The sequence below is a fragment of the Python bivittatus genome, unplaced genomic scaffold, assembly GCF_059951505.1.
Source record: "Python bivittatus isolate LINGU-HERP-01145 unplaced genomic scaffold, Pbiv_v1 ctg000840_np1212, whole genome shotgun sequence".
Taxonomy (NCBI): domain Eukaryota; kingdom Metazoa; phylum Chordata; class Lepidosauria; order Squamata; family Pythonidae; genus Python; species Python bivittatus.
In genome coordinates, this window is record NW_028277113.1 from 9,095,943 (window position 1) to 9,106,443 (window position 10,501).

The 10,501-nt window shown below is 37.0% G+C and overlaps 1 protein-coding gene across 2 annotated transcripts in view; it reads left to right on the forward strand.

The window, feature by feature from the left end:
• Positions 1-8,557, forward strand: part of LOC103053958 (glutamate decarboxylase 1-like) — a 33,024-nt gene extending 24,467 nt beyond the window's left edge. For both annotated transcript variants that reach the window (XM_088130749.1, XM_088130751.1), the window contains 5 exons: positions 375-453; positions 1,254-1,403; positions 2,449-2,556; positions 4,117-4,206; positions 5,039-8,557. In XM_088130749.1, coding sequence (XP_087986875.1) covers positions 375-453; positions 1,254-1,403; positions 2,449-2,556; positions 4,117-4,206; positions 5,039-5,212 — 601 coding nt within the window. In that variant the 3' untranslated portion in view covers positions 5,213-8,557. The remainder of the gene's footprint in view (positions 1-374; positions 454-1,253; positions 1,404-2,448; positions 2,557-4,116; positions 4,207-5,038) is intronic.
• Positions 8,558-10,501: the final 1,944 nt, after the last annotated feature.

A 10,501-nucleotide genomic window follows, 5' to 3' on the forward strand; every position in this document is an offset into this window, starting at 1 on the left:
ATTTAATAAACAAACAAACAAACAAACAAATAAATGCATATACTTGCTGTGGGAACAGGGTCATAGAGTGACAATGATCTGTACATAATTTTAGAGGTTTATTTTTTTTCCAGCAAAAAAAAAATAAAAAGCTGTATTTACATTCTCTTCTTTTAAGTGTTCCACATCTAACGCTTCTTTTTCTTTGTTTCTGTTTTTCTGTTGATTTACTGTAATCACATAGCTGTAGATATTAACAAAGCCATATTGTTTTATTTTATCTTTATGCTGATGTATGCTATTAATATTCATGCATGCCATTATATATTGCATGTTTCCAGTCATATGATCAAGTGTGGTACATGCATTTTCTTTAAGTTTTCTTCTTTAATTAGAGCCAATTCTGTTACCTGGAATCCTCACAAATTGATGGGTGTTCCACTACAGTGCTCAGCTTTTTTAGTCCGTGAAAAGGTAATTCCCTTTGTTTTACTACCCAGATAGGCCTACCTGTTCACTATAAAACATAGGACTTCTACCTGATTAATGTTTAAATATTATTTCCTAAGGAAAGATTTGTAAGGCTCCCATCCTATCACATACTTCCTTGGAAACAACTTTTGCTGAAATTAATTGGCCTACTTTCGAGCAATCATATGGGGCAATAAGGATATTTAGGGGGGCTGGGAAGGGGTTGCTGAGGCACAAGCATGCTACAGAGTACATTGACTTTGCTTATGGGGAGCCAGCAGGGAAGGTCACAAATGGCGATCATGTGACCGCAGGAAGCTGCAATCATCATAAGTGTGAGCCAGTTGCCAAGCACCCAGATTGCGATCATGTGATCGTGGTGGTGGTGTGATGGCAGGAACCTCCAGAACTAGTCATAAGTGCCACTCTTTCAGTGCCATCGCAACTTCAAACAGTCGCTGAACAAGTGGTCGTTAACTGAGGACTACCTGTAATACTTGGATGATATATGCATTTAGCTTGGTGGGCATCACCAGCACTGTCCTGATTCATTTCTATAAAAATATTATATTTAGCTTTATCATATTATTAATTCATGCAAACTTTACAAAATGATATATATAAAGTCATTAGTATATTACTATCATTAGTTGCTTATACAAGTTGGGTTCCAATTCTTATCTGATATTTATTCCACTCCCAGTAGCCGCATCTGGCTGCCAACTGCAAAATGGTATCAGATTACAATAATGCATTAAAGAAAATTGTTGTTAGAAGCTTTTCTCATTCTCTATCTCCTCTAGGGTCTTCTCCAAGCCTGCAATCAGCTCTGTGCTGACTACCTCTTCCAACCAGACAAGGCTTATGATACAGTTTATGACACTGGAGATAAGACAATCCAGTGTGGCCGACACGTTGATGTCTTCAAACTATGGCTAATGTGGAGAGCTAAAGTAGGAGCATATTCATTACTGGATGAAGCACCTGACTAAAGATGAACAAGTCGGTTGCTTTTGTTTTCTTAGTTTTTAATATTACCTTTAGTTTGTCCTATGACAAACTGCATCGCTTGAGAATATTTTTTAAAAAATGAAAATTAATACATATATTCTGTTATTTTATTAATTCTAATATGTGTGTGTGTGTTTTGCATTCTATACTCGTTAGCAAGTGTTTCCCCCCAATGCGCGTGTGTGTGTCTATCTATCTACCCAACAACACAGCATATGTAATTTTCAATTATACATATTTTTACTCACTTTTTTCTAAACATGCAAATTTTTGTGCATTTCTTCATAGAAATATGCACATATTTTTTGAACCACAACATTTAGAAAAGGGCACATTCTGAAGGTGTGAAATTACCATTTTTTCATTAAAATGTGAACCAATTATCTCCTCCATTGGCATTTGAGATATAATGCAATAGTAATACCCTTGATGCTACAAACAGAACTGATCTCCATCAAGGTTGAGATGGAGAGGAGGCAGAGAAAGTGAGAAAGAAAATGAGAGAGTTATAGGTAACAAATAATGCCAAATGCAGTTGCAAAGCAATTTTCTGGAACCCTTCCCTATCTGCTGAAGAACCTTTACACTTCTGCTACAGAACCAGATAACATCTGAATGAATTCCAAAGGACAAAGTTAATTTATATAGTCTACTGGCCAGTACTGTTAGACTTTAGCACTTCTCTGTGCATCATACAACTGTAACCTAGAGTGCACCAAACATAGTAAAGAAATATACAGCTTTTTCAAAAGTATTTATCTACCATTACTGGACTTCTTATTAAGGAAGCCCTAATAAGAATCTGCAGAGGACTCCTTGTATTCTTCAAAAAGCAACTTCTGAAATTTCTTTATAGCCAGTTATGTTACATTTCAGTGGGAGGACTGCATTGTAATTGTTCGCTGATAAATCACTGATATTTTTCCTTGGAAATTGGTGATGTACAACAGGATGACCCATTTATGTTCTGCCTTTCATATCTTACAGGGCACAGGAGGATTTGAAATTCTTATCAACAAATTTTTGGAACTTGCAGAATATCTTTATAAGGAACTCAAGACAAGAAACAACTATGAGCTGGTTTTTGATGCTGAGGTTAGTTTACAATGGCAAGAAGTTGCTGGATTATTTCTTTATTTTGTTAATCTATAGTTTCCAGATTCCACAAAACTCTTGTTCTCAAAGGGTGAAATGGGTATACTAAGTTAATTACCATGACAGTTACAAAGATCTTCCAATCTTCCTTGGCTGGATTATGAGGAATAACTGTGTTTTTTCCCTTCCACTGCCCTCCAATCATTTTTTTTTTCCAGTCATTTATTTCTTAGCCCAAACTTTATATATGAACCTCCATGCAAGTGAATTGTTTGTATTATATATTCTGGGTGTGATTCAGGATGTCCAGTGGCTAGGAAGAATGAATTCATCATGCAACATAGCTTTGTGTTTTTCCCTAGGTTCAGTAGCTGCCAAATCAATTAATCAGATTAGATGAAAATATGTTTAAGAATGGGTATGAACCTCACATTTCTGGTTCAGCTGAGTAGAATTTCAATGCTCAATAAAAGTTTTTCAGAACTTCTTTATGCAATTCACGTGGGTGCATATTTATCTGATGTTAAGCCCCAGTGATTTCCCTGAGCTATTAATGTGTAAAATGTAAAATGTTTCATAAATATGTGAGCATCAGAAAAGGCAATTCTTAGCTTTCATAATGCCCCAGGGGAGAAAAATAGAGTAACAAATGTTCAATATGAATCAAGAGACATAAAAATAATAAAAATATTTCACAAATAGCTAGCAGTTGTAAAATTATCACTAAACTAAAAAAGGGCATGAAATGTTAAAAGTAAATATAAGTAAGTTAGGTCTGGATAGCTTCTACAGCCTAATATTTTTGATATTTATGGAATCTTCTCCACACACATCACATTTCTTCTGAGCTAATGGAAAACAGCCAACTTTAAAACCTGCAATGTCATTGAGATGCACCAAAGACTTGTACTGTATATAATTAATCAAACTTGAAAAGACTGTGTAGCCACACTTTTATCTCAGTAGATATTAATAAACATCTCACAGAAATATCCTACACCTGAACCGATGATGTCTCTCAACATAATAAGTTAAAATTTATGTTCATGCAGAAACAAATTCAGTTAATATTTAAGGTTGTAATGAACTTAATTAAAACATGTTTTAGCTTAATTCATTATGAATTTTGACTCTGTAGTGGAGAAGTGGCCCCTGAGCTATTTCATGATGTTTATTGGGTTGGCAGTGGAAAGTATTTTCCCCAATGTTAAACAAGCATGAATAGTTGTGTTCAGTGGAGAGGCAATTCTGAAGGGAGGAAATATCGTAGCTGGAGCTTTCAATTAGTTTTTTCATGCTGGGTATTAAGTGGAAAAGAGAAGAACTCCTGCAATGCCACCAACTACAACTAAATGCCTGCTGAGCAATTCATGCGCTTAGCATAGGTACATATGTATAATGAGGATTTTACATGAACGTTGGATTTATTTTAACTTATTTTTATTGATAAGACTTTATATTCCAGTTTGTCCCTGCCTATTTGATAAAGTGGAGCATTTGTTGCAGAAATAAAAATATTTTATATTTGATGATATTTTTTTTCTCCTTTTAATCTTAAAGCCTGAACTCAGCAATGTATGTTTCTGGTATATCCCACCAAGTCTTCGACATATTCCAAAGGGGCCAGACAGAGAGAAAAGACTTCATCAGGTAAAAGCTCATAAGCACATTTTCTGTTAGAACAGTGTTTTTCAAACTTGGCAACTTTAACATGTGTGGACTTCAACCTTCAGAATTCCCCAGCCACCCATCCTGGCTACAGAATTCTGGGAGCTGAATCTTAAAAAGTTGCCAAGTTTGAAAAACATTGTGTTAGAGCAAGTGTGCATGGAGCTAAAATGTTCTATCTATCCTTCCACATTTCACATAAATTAAATATATTAGATGACAACTCCTACTATCCTCATTAATAATCCTTTGAGTATGGTGGCTGGGGATGGAGGTACATACAATCCAACATTTGGGGAAGGGTAGTCTAATCTATGCATAGCAGGTAAAATCTGCAGTGTCAGAAGGTCTGGTTCTGCTTTCAGCTTCTAATAGACATACCTGTCTGTTTCTGGTCTGCATGGTTTCATCCATAATTTCATTCTGGTCTGTTTCTACTTTAATTTTTTAAAATTAAATATACATCTTTAAAGCATTTTTTATTCTTTGTTTTATTGAACTATTATAAGGCATAAGTAGTATGTTATATTATTTGGGTACAGTGGTATTTCTGTAGTATTGACTAGAGATTATTAATACTGTAATGTTTAGATAACTTAAACCTTTAAAGATAAAGAAGTTTATATCAATACGAAGTATGATTTCTAAAATGTCAGTGGTGGTAAGCATAAGTTTCATCACATTTTAATAGGATTTAAATATATATTTTGATCATATTTCTGCCATCAATCTGAAATAATGGCTGCTACTACTTATTCCTTAGCCTCTTCAATGCATTATCCAGAAATTAAGTATTGTTTTCTGCTCTGTCCAGGTTGCTCCAAAAATAAAAGCAAGGATGATTGAAGAAGGCACTACAATGGTTAGCTACCAACCTTTGGGGGACAATGTGAATTTTTTCCGAATGGTCTTCTCTAACCCAGCAACCAAGAAATCAGATGTTGATTTCATCTTGGAAGAGATTGAAAGGCTTGGGAAGGATTTGTGATAATCTGAAACATGTCTCATTGGTATAGTGAGGATTCTCTACAGAAATGTTTCTAATCCTTGACAACTTTAAAATGTGTAGGCTTCAACTCCCAGAATTCCCCACTGAACATGCTGGCTGGGGAATTCTGGGAGTTGAAGCCCACATGTCTTAAAGTTGTCAAGGTTGACAAAGCTCTACAGGGTTCTGTTAATTTTTTTTTCCTAAAAATGCTGTGCTGTAATTTTCTTTCCTTTCTTTCCACTATTTGTTGGGGTGAAATTAAAAGTTTTGTGAAACATACTGGGAAGGAAAGTAGAGTTGATGAAATTTCCCCTTTCCCAAGAAACTCGCACTTGTATAAAGTGGGCAAAGGATCTTACATGCCTTTTTCCTCACAGCAGTGTGGGCTATTTTTGCATAGACTGCAGCCTGCCAACACTTCCTGGAATGTTCATGTGATCATGCTGTGTTGTATGATCACTTAAGCAATCCCCAAAGGAAAGCATGGATGAGAAGCACCATGCACAATATAAGCACTGGGCATCTTAAAAACCCCTCATAGCAACATCTCATGGCACCATCCTCAGTGTTGTGATGGAGCCAAGATGGCAGTCCTTCACACTACATTCCACTAATTATATAAATGTTTATCAGAGATAATCACATTATCGATTGTGCAAGGTATTCTGTGTTGTTACTGCTCCCATTAAGATTCCAAAAGCCACACATTGTTTGCCTGAAATTCCTGTCATCTTCCTCACCCTAAGGGATACAATATGGTTGGTATGGAGCTTTAAAAGCAAATAAGTAAATAAATGTACCTCAGCTAGATAGTATAAAGGGCAGACTAATATTATTTCTTTTAGAGGACATATATTCCTCTAAATTAGCTGTGATGACATTGGCATTTTGGGAATTACAAAATACTAGAAAATATCAGCTCAGAATAATGGGAGTCACTTTCCTAATAAATTGGGAGGGCAGATTACTGGGAGAGGTGGATATCCCATAAGCCATGCTTGTAAACAGCCATTTGCTTTACATCCTGCAGGTATCCAGCAGGAAGACTTTATAAACATTGCTTTATTTATTATTCTTTGGGGCTTGGTGTTTTTGAGCTTTCAGGAACTACAGTTCACTTCATCAGACGCATAAATGCATTATAGCCTAGGAAAGCTTATCCCTTTTAATAACTAACCTCTACAATGGGTTAGTAATAGGTGTGTCTTTGATTTTTCTATATGGGAATGATTCTTCATCAGCAAGTGTTTAAAGCAGAGTTTCTCAGTCTTGGCACTTGCTGGCTGGGGAATTCTGGGAGTTGAAGTCCACACATCTTAAAGTTGCCAAGGTTGAGAAACATTGGTTTCAAATAATTACTCAACCCACATGGTGAATACACTACAATAGCCTTCTTCAGGCATTTGCTTGAAGAAAGATTTCAAGGTGGATATATGGCGAGGTGTGTGTCTACTGGCCCTGCCCCATATAGTTTCCAACATCTGTATGTTCAGCTGGGATGTAGATCTGAAGGAGAGCTTTATTAAGATCCTAGTTTGACTTGTTCCACTTCAGACCTCCCAACTGAATTTGAGACATGGGGAGGGGGGCATGAAAGAGCCTATCTTCTACCTACTGACATGTACTCATGAATTCAGTCAAATTTCTGGAAGGATATGCATTATTTTCTTTCAATTAAGATTTGTATGAATTTTGTATTTTATATTTTAAATAATCCTTGTGTATTTATTAGAATTTTTGTTGTTGTGTTGATATTGGATGTTGTGTTGTAATGATATTGACAAAGACCTTTGTAAACAGAAAATTTAAAAATGAAAGACACAAATAATAGATTCTTAGTTCAAGTTATATGAATAATCAAATATACGGCATTGCAATAACTTTACAACTGTATAAATAGATACTCAGTTAAGGAATATCTACTATCCAATAGCATAAAGCCAATGTAGTTATTCTGTAGACAAATGGAAGCTAGAGAAGTTGGTTAGACTATAACTAGAAGAGGCCCTGGATAATACCGATTATATGGATCCCTTTCAGTAAGGGTTCAGGCCTGGGCATGGGGCAGAAACACATTGGTCACTCTTGTGATGACTACAGCAGGGCCTAGGCAAGGATGGTACACTCCTCTTAGTCTTGTTAAAGTTCTCAGTAGTGTTTGATACCATCAACCCTTTTGGGCTTCTTATGAGGGTTAGGGATTGAAGGTGATTCTGCTTCTTTCTGTGTGGATAGTTCCAATCAGTGCTGATAGTTGAGCTCTTGTACAATTCAATACAGGATGCCCCAAGACTCAACATTTTCCCTTATTCTTTTTAACATCTACATCAGGCCAGTGGGTAATGACTTCTGTCAGGGTGGGGTCAGGTATCATCACTATGATGATGATATCCAGCTATACTTTTCCATCCAGGCCAAGTGGGAGATGCAGTGTACCTGGCAGTGAAGATGGACTGGATGAGTTGGAACAGACTAAATTTGTAGCAAGGTTGATTTACTGTTGATACAAAAGCTTTCTGATTTCATATATGTTCCATTTATTGCTCTTGATGGAGTTGCATGTCACTTGAAGGAACAAATACACAATCAGTACACACTCTCACACCTCTTGCTAGAATAGTGAGTGGACACTGTGCCTAGCATAGCCTTTGGCCAGTTCTGGCTGTTTCACCAGTTTCCTGGGCCTAGAAAATGTTGAAGACAACGACTCACAACCTTGTCTTTGTAAATTAGACTACTGCAATTCACACTACAAAGGCCTGCTCATGAAGATGACCTGGAAGCTGCTGCTTGCACAGAATGTGGCTACCCATCTGCTGACCAGAGCTAACTGGTTTAGTAGAATAACAGCTGTTTTGCAGGACCTGGGTTGGTTGCCGGAAGGCTTCTGATCCCACTTCAAAATGCTGGTAGTTACTTATAAACCCTTATACGGCTTAGGAATACCTTTGGAAATGCAATCTCCAGGTAGAATCTGCCTACCCTACGTAGCCTAATTGGAAGGGGTACCTGCTTCCTGCAAGATAAGATAGGCAAGGGCCAAAAAATGGCTTTCTTGGTAGCAGCCCCATCACTTTGGAGTAGCTTATTCCAGAAACTCAGGATACTGTCCCCATTCTGTCATTAGAAAGATGATAAGAGTTTTCTTTCACAGGGTGTTTGGAATGGAAGACCTTCATCCAGTGACAGCACAGGTGATGATTGCATGGATATTAATGGATTCATTTTATATTGAATTCTGATTTCAGTGTTTTTAGAATTGTAAGCCAATAGAGTCTAGTCAGTAGGCAGCGTTTAATTATTGCAAATAAATAAAATCAATAAATAAATGAAATCAATAAATAGAGATTGTTCAGTTTGAAATCTCTGCTATCTGTGAAAAGCCATATTCTCTTTTAGCTACTCTTTCCTACCCATTTTAGATTTTAAAAAACACTTTATTTTAAATTTATTTTTAAAAAATGGTATACCACTCTTCAAAATCAGATTTTCCTGAGGCACATTTCAACATTTACAATAAATGCCTCACAGATGTATAAGAATTGCCATTTCTGGAACATTTGCTTCAGATTTTCACTATCAGGAAAGATGGAAGTGAAAGAGCCAGAAGTTGGTGCATGTGTCCCAATGTGCCTGTATGGTTTGGCCATCTGAATGCCTCAATAAGGATTATGTCTCATACTGGATATTTGCCAAACACAGAAGTGGAATTTTATAGAATTTAGGACCAACAAACCTAATTCTCAGTGAAGCACTTCAGTTAGAACTACCAGATTTTTCTTCTGAAAATTAAGATATCCCTGAGTCTGGGAATCATGCCAGTGCAGAATTTTATAGTTTAATATGGAGCCTGGGGAAATGCAGCAATTCAAGATGGGAATTTGCTCTACAGTCATGATCCAAATGTATGTTCCCTATAATTGCTATTATTTCATGTTTTAAAATTCCAGCAGTTCCTATTTACAGTTCCCCCATATTACCTCTATTATGGCCTTCTCTATGGAATACACCAAGGATGAAGAATGTCTGGTCCTCAAGACGTAGTCTGAATTACAACTCTCACTTCCATTTACCTGTAATCAAGCAAGTGGAGTTTGTTGGAAATTGTAGCCCAGAATGTCTGAAGGACAACAGGTTCCTCATTCCTAGAATACACAATGTGATCTGGAAGTATACGCAGTCTGACTTCATTCATGTTCAGTCCACTGTGGTGATTTCAGCAGACAGGGCCAATGGAGGCTTAACAGGGTGAACAGAGAGTAGGGAATAGTGTGTTGTGGAAACACCCAAAAGGGGTCAATAGAGCTAATTAATTTCAAGGGATTGGATTTAGCTCCAGTCTTGCCCAAGGTTAAACTAATTCAACCCAGTCAGCTGATCTGTATAGAAACACCAACAATCTAATCAGTTACTTACCTTGTTCTCAAGGAAAATGAGCTGAAGAAGAAGAAGGACTGAAAAAGCACATTTCTCTATTGCAGTATTCACTGCCAGAGCCAGACAGTACAGGGCATATCCTCTCAGCAGTACCTGCGGTGGCCAAGTGATGCCTCCTGTTTCCTGCCCAATTAGTAGGGAAGAGGGCAGTGATAGTATTAAGCAAGAGCTCATGGGTTATCAGACACTTCCTGGAAAAATGAGCAGGAGTTCTATATTTCTAAAATGGCAACTTTTGACACAGTTTGTATAATTGTGTCCTGGCAGAAGCTCTGGTAAGGAGATCTGGTTCAGATAGTTTAAGAGCATTGAAGGAGTTCTAAATTCCCTTTCATTGTACTGGACTGGTGATTGCTTTTACTGAATGTTTTTAGTATTTATTTTTCTTTTTTCTTTTCATAAGATCATGTGTATTTATTTTAGATAATGATAAATAGTGGTGATATCAATGTAAATATTACAGCTTAGAATTTTGTAGTGATTTATTATCATTTCTCAAGATGATATAAAGATTTTAGTTTTATATATTCAATAACTTAATCAATGTTGGTTATCACCTATAAAGCACTACATGGCATAGGGCTAGGTTATTTGAGGACTGCCCATCTTCCGTGGTTTCTGCTTGGCTGGTACATGCCAGCAGAGTTGGTATGCTCCAGGTCCCATTGATTAAACAGTGCCATCTATTGGGATCCAGGAACGTGCCTTTTCTGTCATGGCACCTGCCCTCTGAAATGAGATCCCCCCTGAGATCCATGTGTCTCCCATCCCGATTGCATTCTGTAAGGCCTTGAAGCCCTGGTTGTTCTTTCAGGCTTGGGTTGAGATGGATGGAACACTTTGTTGAAT